The 20,017-nt window shown below is 59.8% G+C and overlaps 7 protein-coding genes across 7 annotated transcripts; 4 read left to right on the top strand and 3 right to left on the bottom strand.

Annotated features, from left to right (window-relative positions):
• Positions 1–871: 871 nt before the first annotated feature.
• On the bottom strand, positions 872–2,068 carry PAN0_007c3287 (uncharacterized protein; the record flags this gene model as incomplete). The annotated part of the gene is made up of 2 exons (XM_014801371.1): positions 872–1,487; positions 1,569–2,068. 2 exons carry the CDS (start codon positions 2,066–2,068, stop codon positions 872–874), a joined length of 1,116 nt encoding a protein of 371 aa, XP_014656857.1.
• Positions 2,069–2,863: 795 nt separating this feature from the next.
• On the top strand, positions 2,864–3,988 carry PAN0_007d3286 (ribonuclease CAF1; the record flags this gene model as incomplete). The annotated part of the gene is made up of 3 exons (XM_014801370.1): positions 2,864–2,959; positions 3,052–3,245; positions 3,325–3,988. The coding sequence occupies 3 exons, from the start codon at positions 2,864–2,866 to the stop codon at positions 3,986–3,988; spliced, it is 954 nt and encodes a 317-aa protein (XP_014656856.1).
• Positions 3,989–4,309: 321 nt separating this feature from the next.
• Positions 4,310–5,696, bottom strand: PAN0_007c3285 (ubiquitin-conjugating enzyme; the record flags this gene model as incomplete). Its single annotated transcript, XM_014801369.1, has 5 exons — positions 4,310–4,354; positions 4,460–4,570; positions 4,662–5,047; positions 5,122–5,426; positions 5,686–5,696. The coding sequence occupies 5 exons, from the start codon at positions 5,694–5,696 to the stop codon at positions 4,310–4,312; spliced, it is 858 nt and encodes a 285-aa protein (XP_014656855.1).
• Positions 5,697–5,827: 131 nt separating this feature from the next.
• On the top strand, positions 5,828–12,118 carry PAN0_007d3284 (anaphase promoting complex subunit 1; the record flags this gene model as incomplete). Its single annotated transcript, XM_014801368.1, has 1 exon — positions 5,828–12,118. The coding sequence occupies one exon, from the start codon at positions 5,828–5,830 to the stop codon at positions 12,116–12,118; it is 6,291 nt and encodes a 2,096-aa protein (XP_014656854.1).
• A 735-nt stretch (positions 12,119–12,853) lies between these two features.
• Positions 12,854–14,443, top strand: PAN0_007d3283 (protein disulfide isomerase; the record flags this gene model as incomplete). The annotated part of the gene is made up of 2 exons (XM_014801367.1): positions 12,854–12,985; positions 13,064–14,443. The coding sequence occupies 2 exons, from the start codon at positions 12,854–12,856 to the stop codon at positions 14,441–14,443; spliced, it is 1,512 nt and encodes a 503-aa protein (XP_014656853.1).
• A 616-nt stretch (positions 14,444–15,059) lies between these two features.
• PAN0_007d3282 (EF1G-domain-containing protein) lies at positions 15,060–17,750 on the top strand (the record flags this gene model as incomplete). The annotated part of the gene is made up of 6 exons (XM_014801366.1): positions 15,060–15,113; positions 15,194–15,368; positions 15,706–16,720; positions 16,974–17,017; positions 17,097–17,359; positions 17,424–17,750. 6 exons carry the CDS (start codon positions 15,060–15,062, stop codon positions 17,748–17,750), a joined length of 1,878 nt encoding a protein of 625 aa, XP_014656852.1.
• Positions 17,751–18,151: 401 nt separating this feature from the next.
• On the bottom strand, positions 18,152–19,100 carry PAN0_007c3281 (ubiquitin-60S ribosomal protein L40 fusion protein; the record flags this gene model as incomplete). Its single annotated transcript, XM_014801365.1, has 2 exons — positions 18,152–18,510; positions 19,073–19,100. The coding sequence occupies 2 exons, from the start codon at positions 19,098–19,100 to the stop codon at positions 18,152–18,154; spliced, it is 387 nt and encodes a 128-aa protein (XP_014656851.1).
• Between the last annotated feature and the right edge of the window lie 917 nt (positions 19,101–20,017).

The raw sequence follows: 20,017 nt of genomic DNA, 5'->3' as shown, positions 1-20,017 counted from the left end.
TGTGACATTGTCGAGGGTCTCCAAGGCCAGAAGCACGCGGGGCGCACGGTGCATTGCCCCGAGCTTCTTCCGATCTAGCCAGCTGCCGTGCCGTGCCGCACCGTCGACGTTGCGGCTATCCCGAACAACATAGGATTCAACATGGAATGGCCAAGAAGAAAAGAGGCTCAGGCTCTCACGAACTCTATCTTTCCAAAAACAAAAAGAGGGGGCCTTGGTCAGTCGCCCAAAAGCTCCGGCCAGCATCGGATGTGAACCGACGGAGCAAACTCGCCGCTCCCGCGCGCAGCCCTGCTTTCTCACGCCAACGTTTCGTTCGAGTCGGACGCTTGTGAGGAAAACAATCGAGCAGCGGCGGCGCCAAGGTCGAGGAACCAGGGAGAACAGGTTTCATGAGCTTGCCCGCAGCTTGCGACAAACGGCAGCAAATTGGCACACACTTCTGCCGTCTGTGCCCTGCATCTTCCTTTGTCTAATTCGCCGGGGTCCCCTCAGTCGAAGGCCGAAGCGCCTTTGCAGACGATTCAATGCGACATTGCGCCGTGATCAAGGTGCGTGCACGCACTATTGACTCGGCTCGATCTGTCCATCCAGAGGCGATCAAAACGCCGCAGGGCGGCTAGCGCTTCACCAGCATTGTTGGCTGGCTGGGAGGTCCGCCTCGCAACGAGGTTTGTTTTCAAATGAAGAACACGCGGCCCCGTCAACACGCGTCTGAGCGCCGATCTCGAGAGAAATAGCTGAAAACGTTAACGTCACATTCTGCGCAAGCAAGGCGAAACTACTGGATGTGAGGACATGGCGTCAGGAGGCGATTCGATCTGGACGATAAGCTAGACCTGCCATGATCCGAAGAAAACGTCGTTCCACCCTACTTGCTGTCTTGCTGACCATCGCCTTCCTGCAAGCTCATCTGGATCGCTCTTGCAATCGCCTCGTCTTCGTCCATCTCTTCGTCCTCCTCGCCTTCGCCTTGACCTGCGACGATGGCGCGGCGACTTGCGGAAGACTCGGCGGAGGCCATGTCGACGTCCTCGTCGTTGTTAGCGGAGCTGCCACCCTGCGACAGAGCAATTGCCTTCTGCAGCATGGCTTCTTCCGACTCGTCGTCTGCTTTGTGACCCTCGCCGGTGATGGACTCGGCGCCTCTTGGCACCATGGAGCCGCTCCCGGCCAAGCCCGCGGCGGCTGCTGCAACCGGCGCGCTGGTTTCGGTTCCTTCCGAGACTGTGGGAAGCGACGGCGCTTGCGAGCCGGAGGTGCCCTCAGCTGCTCGCTGCCTCGCCTGCTCTTCCTCGAGCGAAAGTCGCAGCGCCATGGCCAGTTCGGGGTCCATGCTCGGGTCGACGCCAAATTCGAATTGGTTCGATCCGCCGCCACTGCCGGATGGGCCGGCGCCTGAGTCACCACCCTCCTCTTGCAGGACAGGCGAGGTGAGAATGATGTCCGAAAGAAGTTGGGGACCAGCGGGGATGTTCAGCAGATGACTGTAAAGGGGCCGGAAATGAATGTACAGAATCAGTGTCGAATCTTTGAGGGTCTACTCGACAGTGAATGGGATTACCTACCTGTTTTCGCCACTGTTGACCGCCTCGATGAACTTGGCAAGCTTGTCCTCGTTCTCTGCGTCTTCGCCAAAGTTGACAATGTCGACGGCGATGTTGTTCTTCTTGAGCTTCTTTCCGAGCTGGACCAGGTCGCCTTCCGACTGCGCGACGGGCGATCCGACAAAAACGATCACCCTCTGCCTCTGGTTCTTGTTCTGGCGGTGCTTGAGCGCAAGCGAAGCGACATTGATGCCGGTAGCCAGATCGGCGTTGCCGACGATCTTGGAGCGATGCAGAGCACCAAGGATTTTGCCAATGTCCTGTGTGAGCGTGACGAGCACCTCGGGGCTCTTGCCGGCCATGGTCATGATGCCGACCTCGCTCTCGGGATTCGAGCTGGTCTTGGCATCAAAGATCATGCTGACGGCATCCGCCTGGGCTTCCCAGCGTGTCGGCGTGTAGTCTCCGTTTCGCATCCACTCGGAGTTGTCGAGCACTAGCATAGTCGCTTCGAGAACCATATTGACGGAGCACGGCTGGCTGAAGGACTGGCCGGCTGGATTCAAATTCGGCGGGGTCGAGGTTGATGACAGAGAGTGCGGCGTGTTGCCGATGAAAGTCGTGGGAGAATGCGTGACGACTCGGAGCGCAGATCTGCTGTATGTTCGCAGTGACGCAGTAGCGAGACGATAGCGAGGTGTCTGCTGGTACGAAGGGTGGGCCGATGGTGTGCAGGTGTTGGTTGGGAGAGTGTCAATGCAAGAGCTTTGATGCGGCCCAGTGGAATCTCGAGGTTGGTGTCGGGGCGCTTGCGTGTTCCTCTGCCAGAATTGAAAGTGGAGCTGCGACGCGCCGAATCGAGTGCAGCGCCCGAGCGCACTCAACCGCCACCACAGCACACGCCTCGACGCTGCAATTTTCGGGAGACGGACTTGGCACAGAGGCGCAGCTAGAGCTGGGCGCGGCGCACCCGATCACCGCGCCTGTTAGCACGCTGGTTGGTTGCCTCGCCGCCCCGCAGGCACTTGCTCCCCCACCTGCAGCCATCATCCTGACCACGCGTGCACATTAATCTCGCAGCATCACATCGGCAGCACCGACCACATCGACCCGCCTGAGAGGCTCCTTCACCGCACTCAATCCACGCTCGCTCAATTGCCCTGCTGCGTCGACGTCTTTCCGCTGCATACCTGCACAGCTGCATCGAAGCCTTTCCGACCATATCGCTGGCGAGACGCCCATCGCCCTAGCAGGAGACACTCTTTTACACCTTAGCTCCCGCGTGCCTGTGCTGCGCACCTGACATACTGCCGACGATGGCGGGAAGAATACGAGAAGTATGGGCGGAAAACCTGGAGATCGAGATGGCTCTGCTGCGCGAGACGATCGACAAATACCCATATGTTGCCATGGTAAGCTCCATCCTGATCTGCCTTGGGAGATGGCGCTGGACATGATTTCTGACGTGTTGCGCTCATCTGTCCCTACTTTCCAACGACAATAGGACACCGAGTTCCCCGGCATCGTGGCGCGGCCAATAGGAACATTCAAGGGCTCGTCAGATTACCACTACCAGACGCTGCGCTGCAACGTGGATCTGCTCAAGCTCATCCAACTCGGCATCACCCTCTGCGACGAGAATGGCAATCTGCCACCTGACGTCTGCACATGGCAGTTCAACTTCCGATTCAGCATCAAGTATGTCGCATCTTGTCCTCTGCTTCCAAGCTTGATCTTGCATTGATACTGACCAAACCAACTTTGGCTCTCACAACAGCGACGACATGTGCGCACCCGACTCGCTGGACCTCTTGACCAAAGCCGGACTTGACTTTGACCGACACGAGAGGATGGGCATCGATGTGGAGCATTTTGGCGAGCTGCTCATCACATCAGGGCTTGCGCTGTTTGACGATGTCAAGTGGGTGTCGTTTCACAGTGGCTACGACTTTGGCTACCTGCTCAAGGTGGTGACGTGCAGTCCTCTGCCGGCGCAGGAGGCCGACTTCTTTGCGCTGCTGCGCGTGTGGTTCCCGTTCATCTACGACATCAAGTTTCTCATGCGAAGCTGCAAGACGCTCAAGGGCGGCCTGCAGGACGTGGCCGACGATCTGCAAGTGAGTCGTATCGGGCAGCAGCACCAGGCGGGTAGCGACAGCCTGCTCACGGCAACGACGTTCTTCAAGATGCGCCAAAAGTACTTTGATGGATCGATCGACGACTCCAAGTATCTTGGATGCCTGTACGGCTTCTCGTCGAGCTCGTCGCATGCCAACGGCATGGTGCACTACACGCAGGGGCGGCCCGTCTCGGTGCAAAGCTTCCACGATGGTTCCTCGATCCCGCGCTCGGTGTCGGGCGGATACGCGGCGGCCGGCGGATACGGCTCCAACTTTGGCAGCCCGTTCAAGTCGAGTCTGAGCACTTCGACCGAGCGCTGACGGATTCGCCGTTCGCACCGATCCCCGCATTCCACTCCGCTCTCTACGCCTCAGCAAACGTCCCTTGTATCACTATCCTGTACCAATACGCACGTTCATTTTTGCTCCGACTGGTCTCACTTTGTGGCGCTGAGATGAGGGCTCAATGTTGCCGAGACGATGGGGAACATGGGAAGATCAGGTTGAACCAAGGTTCAAGGTGTGAAGATGCTGATGGTACATGGAACGGAGATGAATGCACTGGGCGGTCGAGGGTTGGTTGAACCTGATCTATGCGACATGAATCGAGGCAGCGAGAGACCAGCGCGACCGACCGGGGCTCTAGTCGAATGCTTCCTCTGCCGACTGCCTTACCAGCCTTCGAACCTGTCGTCGGAGAGGTAGAATCATGATCGAGAGCAAAATGTCAGCAAACATTCTCCCGGAGGACGTGGGTAAATGCAGTGCCGAGAGGGGCGTGATGGAACGTACCTTCTTCTTGTAGCCTGTGAGGTCTTCTCTGACCTGCTTGGCGGCATCGATGTTTGCTGGCGAGTCGGTGTTGGGCACGTCGGCCGACAGCAGGCTGATGACCGAAATGAGCTGTGCGTTGCAGACGAGGACACGGTAGCAAGCATGTCAGTACATTGAACGCTGATTCTGGGGAAAGCCAAGCCAGGATAGGCAAACTTACGATCGACTCGACGGTGTGCACGGGAAGCCAACGCTCGCTGGCGTCTTCGTAGCCGTACTCGTCCTTGCCCGGGGCGTGGAGGATGGAGATGCAGACGGTGCCGTCGGCGTAAATGTTGGGATGCCACATGGGTGTGATGAACTTCATCTTGGGCGGCAGAAGCGGGTACTCTGGTGGGAATATCAACTCGGCGCGGAGGAAGCCGCCTTCGTAGAGCGTATCGTTGGGGCCGATGATCATGATCTCCCATTCGAAGAGGTTGCTCTCGTCCTTGAGGCCGGCGCTGAAGCCGTCGACGGGACGCTTGCGCAGCTCGGTGAGCTGACGCTTGAGCAGCAGCGTGTTGCCAGATGGCGACGAAGTCATCTTGGTGAAGCGCGGAAGGGCTGACCGGCAGAGGCCAAACGGATCCGGATCAGAGGCGCAAATTGCACAGCGACGTATGGATGGTGGGACGCACGTCGATCTGCTTGCGAGAGGGTCACTTCGGGCAGAGAGCAGGCGGTGCTCGCGGAGGTGGCAACGGTCGAGGGGCAGCCGATAGGAACGGGTGTTAACCTAGCCGGGCAGACTTGACGACGAGCTTGAGCGTTGTAGGCTTGGTTCCGAAGGTGCTGCCTCGTGCTGGATGTGACTGGTGAGGTAGCGCTGATGCGAAAGTTGACGAGCAGCCGGAGCCAGTAGAGCGTCGAAGGTGTGGGCGCAAAGGGAAGGTGGAGGAAGCCGAGTGGCGCGACCAGCCGTGGTGTCGGGCAGCTGCCGACGCTGCGTGTGTGTGACTTTCCGCAGCGGTCGGAAATTTCGAGGCTGCAGACCCTCTCTCCGCAGCTGCGGAGACCTGGCGCCGGTCATACAGGTCGACGATGGCTTTGGTGCGGCAAGGTGCATTTAATCGGGCCGTGTTAGAGCGAGTGGGAGGCAGGTGGAGGCGAGACGTGACAAAAGTCAGGGTCGCGTCGCTGCTGGCGGCTTGGCCTCGGCGTGCAGCAGAAGTGACACATTCAAAAGGTGAGCGCAAACCAACCTTCCGAGCATGCCGAAAGCCACTGTTCCGCTTCACACTTCGACCACCTCCTCACCACAGAGCCGACGCTCAGCCTCAAAAATGGAATGCTGAGCCGCAAGGCTATACGGACGCAAGTCGTCGCCACTCCAAGCCCATGCCCATGACGACAATGTCGACCGCCCAACGCATCAGCCAGCATGTCCAGGCGTGCTCTCGACCAGCCTCGGACGATTGGGACCCGGAGCTGGTCGGCGAGACATCACATCTCCTCGCTCGCCTGCAAAAGATACGATCGCGCTCGTCTCCTACCACCGAGGGCTCCTTTGTTCCATCTACGCACCATCTTCCACCACATTCGTCCAGTAAACGAGATGCTGGGGAGGAGGGCCGCGGCGGTGACCACGATGAGCTCCACTGGAAGGTCAATCTCCTCACTTGGACGAGAGGTAGCACGCTCGTGCGCACGCTCACATTCTCCAGCCCCATCCTCCAGGCATTCTGGACCCTCTTCCACGTGAGCTCGCCGGACAGCATCGAGGCAGCTCCAGGAAAACTTAACGCAGACCGACACGCCAGTCCACCGGCAAAGGCGCTTTGCGTCTTCTTCGAGCAGGCGCTACACATTCACTTCCCAGGTCTTGGGGGGCAGCTCGACATGGAACTGCCGTTTCGCTTTGCCAGAGCGTTCCCGGCTCCTTTGGGCTTCCTTATCCAGCGCCAGATCGAATCCGAGGATGAACGCATCGCCTCTCTCCTCCATCGCCCGAGCCTTTCCTCACAGCCTGAAATTACCTCCAACGTCGGATATCCTTTCCCCGACCTCAGCTCATCATCCGAGTCAAGCTACAGCTTCTCTCAGATGCTCGACGACTCAGACCAAGCCTCGGCCTCCCAGCTGCGTACGGATGCGGCCCGCCTCCTTCCCATGGTCTTTTACCTTTCGAGATGCCACGACGATCTCGTTCCTGTCGATCGCTTCCCTCAGCTGTCCTTCAACCTTGCGCCTCCGGATGACCCGCATCCCGTGTCACACGGGCCTGCATCACCCTTTGGCGAACTCGACGAGAACATCGCATTCGTCTCATCCCTCGACGATGCGCGCTTTCCGCCGTTCATCGTGACAACGGCCCAACACAACTCGGTCATCCGCATCTACGCCTTTGCGGCTCGCCACACTGCTTTTGACGCCACCGCCACCCTGCTTTCGGCTCCACGCATCCCTTCGTCCCTCGCTCCGGCACCCACCCTGTCCAACGGCAGGCCCAACGCGGCGAGCGCGCAGATGCACGCCCCATCGGGCCAAGATGGCATGCAACAGCACCCTTCAAAACCTTCGCGCACAGTGTCGGATACACCGGCGGCCAAATCACTCGGCAGAGGCTTTCCTTCCACCCTCAGACGCAGCGCACGCATCGACCTCGAGAGACGCACAAGCGGCCTCACTTCAGCAGCAGGTATGGGAAGAGATCCAAGTGGCCGCAGTCGCCGCATCAGCGCCATGCAGCCTGGCGTTGCAGATCGCCGCTCCAATGGCCGCAAAGACGATGTCACCACCCAGACGCGCGATCGCACCCTCGGCAACATCTCGCATACCGCAGATGGCCTCCGTCTTCAATCGCAGACCTATCAGCACGAAGCCATGCTCGAGGAACTTGGCAATGCCGGTACCAGCATGCGTATCACCGGCACCCAGGCGTCGGCGGCCCGCATCCGCCGAAGCTCTCAAACAGCCGCTCGCACTCCTTACAATGGACCCCGCACCTCAAATCGCACTTCGTCGGCCGCCATCAAAGCGAGACCTTCTATGAACCTGTCTCGCTTGGACTCGAGCTTGGACACCGGTCGAATGACCTCCACGTTCGCAACAGGCGTTACAGAGCATGCCGTGCGCGCAGATGCAGCCGATGCCGATGCTGCGCTTATTGATGACGACGACGTCGATCTCGCAAGGATCGCTGACATCGACAGCTTTGCTCGCGGATTCGCGAGCGTCTGCCTGCTCGACGAGATCAAGGTGTCCGGTCTGGCTTCCAATCAGGATCCTTCCGAGATCCACGTGCACACCGCCCTGTTCGATCGCCTGGACCCCAACGCTGCCTACGTGTTCGTATCCGTGCCTACTACCAACCAGACATTCTGCCGCAGACTTGGCTTTCAACAAATCGGACCACCGGACCGTGCCCGCAATCTGCCATTTTGCAAAGCAACGACCAAGCTGCAGGCCTCTTCCGTGATCCCTTGCTCTGCCTTGCTGCCCATTCAATCGGTCTCATCCGAGTCAATCCAGGTGCTCACGATCAGCCGCACCGGTACTGTCGAACTGCATTTCGGGCCGCCATCCCCGGCGCGGACGCCGCTGGACGTCACATCCCTTGGACCTCTCGCCAAGGCTCTGGAGCAAATACCTGAACCGGTCACCTCGCTGTCTTCTGCGACCGCGAGCTCCACTACGCCCCAGCTTCGTACTTTGCTTCTGACGTCCAGTAGGAACCAGCAACGTATGTGCGCCGGCCCTGATCTACGCCCACGATGTGTCATCACGGCTCGAATCCTTGCCACGTTCTTCCGGACGCTTCCGGAGCACCTTGCGGCCAAACTCGCTGGCAAGTGGATCCATTCACGCTTCCTCTCCGTCCCAGAGTCGACACAGAGGCCCAGCCTCGCGGCTGCAGAAGAGGATTGGTCAGCAATGCTCAGCTGCTTTCGAGCATCTCCGCGGACAGACGGCATCGATTCGACAGCCCACCGCCTCTACGCCGATGATCCGCTTCTGTCGTTTCTCGTTCCGATGCGTCCGAAAGCCGATCAAGCACGAACTGCTCCGTCGAACAGTGCTGTTTCGCTCGGTCTCGAACCACCGGAGACACAGCAAGCCATGCTGGTGCTCTACCTTCTCGCAGAAGAGACCCGGCTTGATACCTCCCGGCGTTCGGACGAGTCGATACGGATCGCTGGTCTGGCCGCCACTTTGGCAGCCGAACTTGGCGCTGCCGCCTGGATTGAGGCGCTCTGCCGGCGATTCGCGCTTCAAGACGTCGGCACGGTCTCGGGCTCGAGAATTTCCGCCGGTGAGGCCACAAAATCGGTTCCGCCCACAGATCCGTATGTAGTGGTTCTCGACATGCTGTCCGGCAAGTCCACTCGTACCTCCTCGCTCTTGGAGTGGATCTCCACTGCCTGGAGGATCAACGCGACTGATCGCGAGACAGCAGAGACGTTTCCGCTGCTCCACGCTCTTTTCGCAACGTATGCAGTATTCAATCAAGGGCGCAGGACGGCTGCAGATGTCTCGGCCGGTGTAGTCGAGGCCATACTTGCGCACCAGCTCGATCTCGAGAGGCTGAGGAGGCTGCCATTCGGGCTCGCCTTGCCTCTCTACCAGGCGATCCGCTGCTGCCGGCTTCATCCCCCGAGCGGCAAGAGCGCCGAATTCTACGAAACGATCCAGCGGGCCGACATTGTACTGAATGCTGTCCCACAGCAAAGCGCGCTGGGAGACACTAGCGTGCGACGCATCCCCGCACAGCTCATCCGAACGCTGCCGGAGGGCGCTCCGCTCGACGCCATCTGCGCCCAGCTCTTCAGCAGGGATTTCCGATTGCGCGACGTGGTTGCGTTGCTGTCCACCGAATCAGTCAACTCGGTCTACGTAACCGAGAACGAGAATCAGACCGAGGCATCGATCAACGAGCAGCACTCTGCGGCCGTGGCCGCGGTCGGCGAGCGCACCAAAGCCTTGTCGCCCGGCAGAGCCATGCTCTTAATGACTTCGCGGCCGTTCTTGCCCACGCATCGGTGGCGCATCCCTTCCATCTGTCTTGCTGTCAAGGTGCGGCCGCGTGGCATGACGATCGAGCCGGATGCCAAGACGGACGTGTCCGGGCTCGATTGGCCCGAGTTCCACAACGGGGTGGCGTCGGTGCTGGAGCTCAACGTGACTGCCGACGTCAAAGTCGACTCCAAGTGGATCTTTGCTCACCTCGGCGAGCAGGTGACGGCGCGCCACGCCGGTTTCTTGTATGGCTTAGGCCTGATGAAGCAGCTGCCATCGCTGACTCCGGTGCATGTCTTCCGATACCTCAAGATGCGCAACAACCTCTTGACCATCGGGTTCCTGCTTGGCATGGCCGTCTCGACGCTTGGCACAGCCGATCCTACCGCGCGGCATCTGATCGGCATGCAGCTCACGGCGTTTCTACCGGCAGGCTCTGCGCCTCTGAACTTGTCCATCATCACACAGACGGCCGGTCTGCTTGCCATGGGTCTGGTCTTCCTCGGCAGCAACCATCGATGGACAGCCAAGCGCATGCTGGACCAGATCGGCGCGCAGGAATCGCCCATCGCCAACATCCAGCCGCAGCACCGCGAGGCGTACTCGATGTCTGCCGGGCTGAGTCTCGGTCTGGTCTACCTCGGCAAAGGTCGAGGCGACGGGGTGAAGAGCTTGCCGGATAAACGCATCGTTTCGCGCCTCGTCCAGCTCGTGCGAGGTGGGAAGAACTCGGCGGCTGGTCTTTCGCTTGCTGAACCCTCTCAACAAGAAGCTGGCACTGGCGCGGTGCCAGAGCTTAACCTCACGTCGGGTCCAGCCGCGCTGGCTCTCGGCCTCGTCTACCTCCGATCCGGCAATCGCGCAGTAGCAGACGTCATGGCACCCCCGCAGTCGACAGCTGAGCTGGATCAGCTTCGGCCGGACGTGCTGTTCAGCCACGTGTTGTCACGCTCGCTCATCTTGTGGGATGGCATCGAGCCCACAAAGGCATGGATTCAGGGTGTCCTGCCTGCATGGATGCAGGAGCGGATCGCGACGGGCAAATCGCTCTCGGAAGCGGCGCAGCTGGCTCAGATCAACATGCAAGCGGGCGCATGCTTCGCGATCGGGCTCAAGTTTGCGGGATCCAAAGACTCCAAGGCGCGCGACTGTCTGTGGGAAGAGGCGGACAAGCTGGAGCGGCAGATTCGTGCGTCGACGGTGTCGTTTTTCAGCCGGATCCGCAAGTCGGCGGTGCGTGCTGCGCTGGACCAGGTGAGGATCTCGCTGGGGATGGTGCTTGCGGGCAGCGGCGATGTGACGGTGCTGCGCCACTTGCGGCGTGCTCACGGCGAGGTGGAGGGCGATACTTGCTACGGAAGCCACATGGCGACGCACATGGCTCTTGGCTTGCTCTTCCTGGGCGGTGGTCGATACACGCTGGGAACGTCCGACCTTGGCGTGGCGGCGCTGCTGACATCGTTCCTGCCGCCGTTCCCGCGCACGAGCAGCGACAATCGTGCGCACCTGCAAGCTTTCCGGCATCTCTGGTACCTCGCCATCGAGCCGAGGCTGCTCATCGCTACGGACATCGACACGAATCAGCTGGTGAGCCTGCCGGTCAAGATGTCGGGCGTCGAGGGCATATCGACGCAGGAAGGCGCGTTCACACCGCTGCTTCTGCCGAATGCACGTCTGACCGGGTCGATCCAGACTGCCACGACTCGGTACTGGCCCACGAGCATCGAGAGCAAGGCGACGGCAACCAACGCAGCGCCGGGATCGGCGGCTGTGGCTGGCGCACCGTCGCTGTCGACTTCGCAGATCCTGTACGTGAAGCGCAAGATGGCGCACCTGGACTACCTGGCGGATCCGCACGGAAGCCGGAGCTTGGCGTCGGCACCGGGAGAGACGGGTGCGATGGACGTGTCTGCGGATGCGCTCGAGCTGACCGGGACGACGGCGTCGGAGCTGCGCGAGGCTCTGCGAGGCTTTGCTCCGGTTGGAAGATACGAGGAGCTTGTGCGCAGCGTGTCGCAGCTGGCCTCGCAAGACAATAGGGAAGGGAGCAGACAGGACGCGTCAACGACATCGTTGATGCGATCGGTGGTGATGGATTGCCTGAGCCAGGACAAGATGTTTGTGCTACCGCTGTACACGACGCTGATGCAGCTGCAACGAGTCGAGCAGGCAGACACGCCGGCCTGGCGCAAACACTACCGGGACCTGCGACTGGCCGACGAGTTCTACCGTCACCATCAGCGTCGAATCTTTGGCGACGAGTCGATGACGCTGGTGCAGCCGGGCCTGGTGACCAGCTTGCGGCGTCGGGCGCAGCAGCATGCACAGACGCTGTTTGAACAGGAGGCATCGCTCAGACAGGCCATCGTGGAGCACGTGTCATCACCACAGCATCAAGGTGGGCCGAGCCAGGACGCTGACGGCTTTTGGCTCACGCTATTGGCGAGCGAGGTGCCCGAGGCGGAGGAGGTGCAAGCGCTGTGCGGCAGCATGCGCGAATTCATGACGAGCCTGCGGAACGCGGCAGATTCAGGCGACGAAGCTCGGTCGACGGCACGAGCAGAGGCGGGCGCTCGCCTGGTGGCAGACCGAGCGTTCGGGGGAGCAGATCAAGCGCCGTGGACAACGTACATGCTCGATGAGCTGATCGTCCATATTGCCCGCAGCGTGGCCTCTTAGAGTCCGCACAGCAACATGGTCTCTACCTGTATTTTAGATTCGACGACGGCAAAGTGAAGGCTGGTTTCATGTCAGAGAACGGGCCTGCCAGATGATGGCGAATGGCGGGGTGCGGCTCGTGCGGTGCATAGTGCATTCCAAAAAACAGCAGGCGGATGCTGGTGTAGCAGGAGGCGGAGATATGTGACAAAAGTGTTGGTCTCTGAGAAATGACAGCTGCTGTGGGCTGCGTGTCTCGGGCGGCAAGGCAGACGCGACCCGATGAGCTGGAAGGCATGTGCGCGGCGCCACTCGAGGCTGAGCACGAGGCTGAGCGCGAGCCTGAGCTGAAGCGCGAGCACGAGCCCACTCGCGGCTTTAATTTGGATCCGACCCAATTTCGCCGCAACCAGGAGGCGCGCGACTGAAGTGGCGCGGCGAGGCGCGGCGCCAGGGCCATTCTTCCTGGCTGCCCAAAAAAGGGTGCCACGTAGGCGCCGACTCGCTCTCGTGCCAGGGCATCAGCGACAGCCGGACACCCGCGCCAAGCAGCAGCGGCCAACGCTAGTGAGCAGGCAAGGCGCACGGGGTCGCCTCTCCCGAGAAGTGTGTGTAGGTGGGCTCCGCATGCTGACGGATATCTAGGGAGTGGGCAGCATCCTCCTTCTCCCTTTCACCATCATCTTCCCCCCTTCTCCGTCGTTGAACCCTTGCTTTCGTCTTGGGTTGTTCGTCGCATACACGGTCTAGTTCAAGATGCGTTTCTCTCGCTCCGCCATCGCGGCCGGTCTGGCCACCGCCGCCACCTTCATGGCCGCCGACGCCTCGTCGTCGTCCGACGTCCTCGATCTCGGAAAGGACAACTTCACTTCCATCGTCTCGCCAGAGGTAGGTCTCGAGTGATGCGCACACAAATTCAGGCGTGAAACTTATGCTGACGATGCTTCTTTGCACTTGCGCCTCCAGCCCCTCATGCTCGTCGAGTTCTTCGCCCCCTGGTGCGGTCACTGCAAGGCGCTCGCTCCCGAGTACGAAAAGGCGTCCACCGAGCTCGTCGCCGACGGCATCAAGCTCGCCAAGGTCGACTGCACCGAGGAGAACGAGCTGTGCGCCCAGCACGGCGTCGAGGGCTTCCCCACCCTCAAGGTCTTCCGCTCCGGCAGCGCCTCGGACTACAACGGCAACCGCAAGGCCGACGGCATCGTCTCGTACATGAAGAAGCAGGCGCTCCCCGCACTCTCCACCGTCTCTGCCGACAGCTTTGCGGAGTTCAAGGCCAAGGACCGCGTCGTCGCCGTCGCCTTCCTCGACGCCTCGGACGACAAGAACCTCGCCGCCGTCACTGCCGTCGCCAACAACCTGCGCGACAACTACCTGTTTGGTGTGGTCAACGACGCCGTCGTCGCCAAGGACGCCGGTGTCTCGGCGCCCGCCTTTGTCGTCTACCGCCAGTTTGACGAGCCCGAGGTGAAGCTCGACGCCAAGACGCTCTCGGAGGAGGCGATCCACAACTTCCTCAAGGCGCAGTCGATCCCACTCATCGACGAGCTTAGCGCCGAGAACTTTATGAACTACGCCGAGGCCGGTCTGCCGCTCGCCTACCTCTTTGCCGACCCCGAGGCCAAGGACCTCCAGGCGCAGGTCGAGTCGCTCAAGCCGCTCGCCAAGGCCAACAAGGGCAAGCTCAACTTTGTCTGGATCGACGCCGTCAAGTACTCTGCGCACGCCAAGTCGCTCAACATCCAGGGCGAGACCTGGCCGGCGTTTGCGGTGCAGGACATTGAGCAGAACCTCAAGTACCCGCTCGAGGACCTCTCGGGCGACCTCGTGGCCAAGGTGTCCGACTTTGTCGCCCAGTACTCGTCGGGCAGCCTCAAGCCCTCGGTCAAGTCGGAGCCCGTGCCCAAGGACCAGGACGGCCCCGTGCACGTCCTCGTCGCCGACGAGTTTGACGCCATCATCGGCGACGACTCCAAGGACAAGCTCGTCGAGTTCTACGCTCCCTGGTGCGGCCACTGCAAGAAGCTTGCGCCCACCTACGACCAGCTCGGCGAAAAGTACAAGGCGCACAAGGACAAGGTTCTCATCGCCAAGATGGACGCCACCGCCAACGACATCCCGCCCTCGGCCGGCTTCCAGGTGCAGTCGTTCCCCACCATCAAGTTCCAGGCCGCCGGCAGCAAGGACTGGATCGAGTTCACCGGCGACCGCTCGCTCGAGGGCTTTGCCGACTTTATCGCGCTCAACGGCAAGCACAAGGTCTCGATCGACCTCGACCCCATCAACGCCACCGGCACCGAGGACGCCGCCCCCGCCAAGGAGGCCCCTCACCACGAGGAGCTCTGAGTGTCGAGCTCGAAAAGTGTACTGACAACCGCATCGACCCGTGGCTGGCTGTCGAGTAGCTGGGCAGCGCTGCGAGTCGTGCAACACGAATACATTGGCGTATGCCACGTTCCCTTTCATTCTTGTGCTGTGATGTGCCATGCCATATGAGCGTCAATGCGTGCCAAATGTGAGCGGCGATTCCCTGTAAGAGGCACGAAGCGCGCAAAATGTTGTAACGTGTTAGGACGGTCCGTCGAACACTGCGACATCGGCGGGGACCGACCGGGGAACGGGAGCGGGAAGAAGCCAGCTCAACCTACGCTTTGTGTGCCGTGGCACAAGTGTGTGTGTTGTTGGCCACAGCACAATAGCGCACAGTCCCAGCCGAAGAAATTGGGCAAATGAGCGGGCGAAAGTGACACGCGGGTGCAATTTTTTTTTTTGGGAAAGGCTGGCAGAAGAGTGGAAGCTGGAAGAAGAAGCGACTTTTTTCCGCCTCGGCCACCTGGAAATGAAATTCCAGCTGGGAACCAACGTGCGTCCAAAACGGTCAATTGCCACTGCGCCCAGCACACGCTCCTCTTCTCTCTTCACCATACCCTTCCGTATCCGTCATTCACATTCATATACCAAAATGGCTCCCATCGGTCAGATCTACGGCTACGTCGGCCACCCCAAGACCAACGCGGTATGTTCTCTCGCCATGCTCTCGTCATCGTTGCCTCTCGGTTGGATCGTCGAACTGACACGTCGAATCTACTTGTACAGGCTCTTGCCGCCGCCGCTTACAACGGCCTCGAGCTCGAGGTTGTCGACACCCAGGCCATGAGGGGCGACACCAAGAAGCCCGAGTACCTTGCGCTCTTCCCCTACGGCAAGATCCCCGCCTTCAAGGGCACCGACGGCTTCTCCCTCACCGAGTCCAAGGCCATCTCCCACTACAGTACGTATTATTCATGACCGCGTTGGCTCTACGCATCCTACCTGGCTTTGTCGCTCGCCGTGCACCTCCAGCCGCTCTCTGCCGCCGGCTGGCCCGCCACCGCTACACGCTTTCATGTGATGAGATTATCTTTTACAGTTATCCCTGTCCGAATCTTCCATGTCGAGGATACTTCTTCAGCATAATGCCCTGACTCGCACCGCGTCGCACCTCAGTGCACCGCACACATCGACGACGACAAAGACAGAGCAGACAGCGCAGAGCCACGCGCGCCCAGTCCTTCTGGCATACCGTGTGCACAGAGACTGACCCTTTGCCTTTTCCCAATCGCTCGCAGTCGCCAGCCTCTCGGACAACTCCAAGCTGCTCGGCACCGACGCCAAGTCGGCCGCCCTCGTCAACCAGTGGGTCTCGTTCGCCGAGGACGAGATCCTCAACAACGGCGTCCAGCTCATGCTCCTCTGCCTCAACATCATCCCCTACAACAAGGCGGCTGAGCAGCGTATCTGGGCCAACCTCGACCGTGCCTTCGCCTACGTCGAGGCCGAGCTCAAGAAGAAGACCTTCATCGTCGGCCACCGCGTCACCCTCGCCGACCTCCACCTCGCCGCCTCGATCGGCATGGTCTTCGCCCGCCTCGGCGGCGTCAACTTCCGCTCCAAGTACCCCAACTCGGTGCGCTACTTCAACACCATCACCAACCAGCCCCAGGTGCTCCCCATCTACAAGGACTTCCAGTTCACCGAGGACAACATCAAGTTTGTTGCGCCCAAGAAGGAGGAGAAGCCCAAGGCTGCGCCTGCCCCCAAGGCCGAGAAGCCCAAGGCCGCCCCCGCGCCCAAGGACGACGAGGACGACGAGCCCAAGCCGGCGCCCAAGCCCAAGAACCCTCTGGACGACCTGCCCAAGTCGTCGTTCAACCTGGACGAGTGGAAGCGCACCTACTCGAACGAGGACACGCGCGAGAAGGCGCTGCCCTGGTTCTTTGAGCACTTTGACGCCGAGGGATACTCGATCGTCAAGCTCGACTACAAGTACAACGACGAGCTCCAGGCGGTCTTCCAGTCCAACAACCTCATCGGCGGCTTCTTTGCGCGTCTCGAGGCGTCGCGCAAGTACACCATGGGCACCCTCGGCGTGTTTGGCGAGAACAACAACAACCTCATCACCGGTGTGCTGATTTGCCGCGGCAAGGACCCCAAGTCGGTGCTCGAGGTGGCTCCCGACGCCGACTCGTACGCCGTGACGCCCCTCGACATCTCCAAGCCCGAGGACAAGAAGTTCTTCGAGGACATGATGGCCTGGGAGGCTGTTGTCGACGGCAAGGCTTTCGCCGACGGCAAGATCATGAAGTGAGCGCCTGGTGTTTTGCTGGCCTTGCTTGTGCATTTGATCGAAATTTCATGCTTTCTACCTTGATTCGTTGTGGCGTGCGTGCGAGGGTGCGTGAGCAAAGGGCGAAAATAGAGAAGAGAAGGTGTTGCTGATTGGAGGAGCTGAGAAGGTTCGGTGGCGCCGGTGGCAAGATGTGAGATTTGCAGTGGGGGCACGTATCGGGAGATTGACGGTTTGTGGAGGCGTACGCGCGTGTGTGTGATCTCCCAGCTGGGGGTTGGTGTTGCACTGTCCACGTCGACCTTGTACGATGGGTACGTACTGCACGCTTTCCTCCTCGCTGCGCAGCTGTCTTACCTTGCTTGGTTGCGGATATGGTGGATGTGTTTTCAGGGCTTGCGCTGTGGCTTGTTCCACACCCTGGAGCGTTGAGCGCGGCTCTGCAGACGGAGATTGCACAGTTGCGCGCGGCGAATGCCGACTGTTCGGGCGAGTTTGGTCTGCATGCTACACTGCTTGCTGGACTAGGCGATCGATCCATCGACCCTTCTGCCCTCCTTGACGTTGCACACAAACTGGTTGCACAATGGAAGACCAACCACACCCAGCTAGAGGTGGGGCTCAAGGACGTTGAAACCAGAGCATCGTACTTTCAGGTAAGCCCCCCAAACCATCCCTCCAAGATTGACAGCAAAGACTGATACACCGATGTTGGGATAGTGCATCGTGGTGTCGCTCATCCGCAATTCGGCGCTACTCGAGCTGTATACCGCAGCCAAGGACGCTGTGGATAGCAACTTTCCCGCACCGCCGCATGCGCAAGACAGGCCCGACTACTTTCCACACATCTCGCTCATCTATGCGCCACTCACCACCGAGCAGGCGCAGTCCCAAATCGACGACATGCACAGGCGGGGCGTCTTTACCCACACCGACCACGGCATCGCATTCCAAGGCCACAACAGCGTCCATTTCGCCTCACTCGACATCGTCGATTGCACGGGCAAACCACAAGACTGGCGCACCCTCCACTCCATCCCCCTCTGACTTGAATCACAATCACACAATGCCGAATCAGGAGAAAGCGAGATGCATTTTTTGGGAAACACTCGTCCCCAACAACCCGCCCCAGAACCGCAATGGCGGCCAAGACGAGCGCTGAACACGCATGTGAAGAGAGTGTGTGTGTGTGGTGGAACAACTGTACGTCTTTATCGGACGCGCAGTAAAAGCGAAACTGAACCGCAAACGCAGGTCGCCCTGCGCTAACAGCAAAGCATGGATGGTGCACAACTATCGCCCAGCCCGCACGATGCCTATCGAAACACCATGAGAAGCCGCGAGACGGATGTATGTGCGTGTGCGTGTGCGTGTGGTGATGTGGTGTGGTGTGGTGTGGTGGCGGCGTGACGTTGCAGACGAAGACAAATGGCGCTGAGCGTGCACATTTACTTCAACTTCTTTTTGGGTCGGAGCTGCGACGAGTGACCGCACTTGCGCTTACGGCAGTTGGTGGCACGGGGAGGGAGACGCGCGTAGCACTTGCGGCAGATCTGCTTGTCGCAGTTGTACTTGCCGGCGAGCACCTTGAGCGAGGGCTCAATGATACCACCACGCAGACGGAGCACGAGGTGGAGGGTCGACTCCTTCTGGATGTTGTAGTCCGAGAGCGTGCGGCCGTCCTCGAGCTGCTTGCCGGCGAAGATGAGGCGCTGCTGGTCGGGGGGGATGCCCTCCTTGTCCTGGATCTTGGCCTTGACGTTGTCGATGGTGTCCGAGGACTCCACCTCAAGGGTGATGGTCTTACCTGTAGTGCAAGCAATGCATCAGGCGTGGTTGTGAACAATCACGGAGAGGAGCACGAAGGTCAGTACATTGATTCCGAGGTTGTCCGGGGTTGTTGATGCTGCCGTCGATCCCATCCATCGCTCGCGATTCGCTGAATTCCTGCGAGTCACCCAACCCATCCCAATCCTTGTCTCCGATCGCTCCAATCGATCCCAGCATCCTTCGTGCCGCGCAACGAGAGGTCGACATTGCAATGAGATGTCGCCTGCTATCCATATTGATCCACCCAAACATATCTCCTACCTCCAACAAAAGTCGCCACTACTCCGCTGTCGTGCGACATGTGGGCCATAGAATTAGACGACCTTTCCGAACCAGCGATGATATCACAACCTCCAAGTACTGCTCTGTGCTGCATTCTGCCCAATCCACGAAACGAGATGCTGGTGCTTGTCCGTCACGGGTCCTCCTTCCTGTTGTCTCTGCAGTGACTTCGTTCCTATCTCCTTCGATGTCCAGCGAGCGAAGCGAAGCGATGCGATGAGGTCGATGGCGGCATATTGTCGATGTTGGATACTAACCCGTCAGAGTCTTGACGAAAATCTGCATCTGTGGAGATGAAGCGAGTTGATTCGTCGGGTTGCGTAAGTTGCGCAAGAGGTGTAGATGATGGCGAGTCGAATCAGCAAGATGGTCGCAGGATGCAAAGTGTGTATGCAGCCAGCTTTCGACGTGAGGCGATGTGGGTCGAATTGTCGATAGACGGTGTCGAAAGTTTTGTGCCAAGGTGCGGTCCAAGTCGAGAGCGTCTGCAACGATGCGACTGCGAGTGTGCTGGTGCGTGTGGTCGAGATGTTTCGGTTGCGAAGCTGCTGTAGGAGATGCTTACCTTGCTTGATGGATCTAATGTGTTGGACGATGACGAAGGTCGTTGTCAAGATGAGCGAAGCCAGCAAGCACGACTAGGTCCACCGCCCTCCGCGGCCGCTCGCCAGCCACTTGGCTGAGCGGGCTGAGCGACTACGAGCACTGCGCTCTCGTGCCTCCGAATGCGCAACGGGCCTGCTCACCAGTCTCTCGCTCGGCCACCGAAGCCCACTCGCGCTGCTGAGCCACTCTGTCCGGACTTGCACAGAGGGACCAAAGCAGGCCAAGGTTGTCTTCTCGCGCAAATTCGCCATTTCCAGTTGCAGCTCAGTCTCAGCGTTCACTGCACGTGACATGCGCCGCCCCTGCCGCCTTGCTCCCCTATCGCAATGGCATGACCGCTCTCGCTCTTGTACACAGCATCAACGGCCGCTTGTCCGGCTTATCTGCACCGATGATACCCATTGCGACTCTCATAGTCCCTATAGACGTATTGAAGACCAAGCAGGGTGAAGGTGCGGTGCAATGGCGGGCGAGGGAGCCGACACTTCAAAACTGTAAAACCTCGGCCGAGGTTTGAGACCCACGCAGCCCGAAATGGCGATATTCGACGTGTTAGACCCCTCTATTCTTTTCGACTCGATTTTCTCCGTGATTTC

This window comes from Moesziomyces antarcticus (assembly GCF_000747765.1).
Source record: "Moesziomyces antarcticus DNA, scaffold: scaffold_v10007, strain JCM 10317, whole genome shotgun sequence".
NCBI classification, from domain to species: domain Eukaryota; kingdom Fungi; phylum Basidiomycota; class Ustilaginomycetes; order Ustilaginales; family Ustilaginaceae; genus Moesziomyces; species Moesziomyces antarcticus.
The sequence above is the reverse complement of the archived record's forward strand: the minus strand, read 5'-3'. Positions and strand labels throughout refer to the sequence as shown.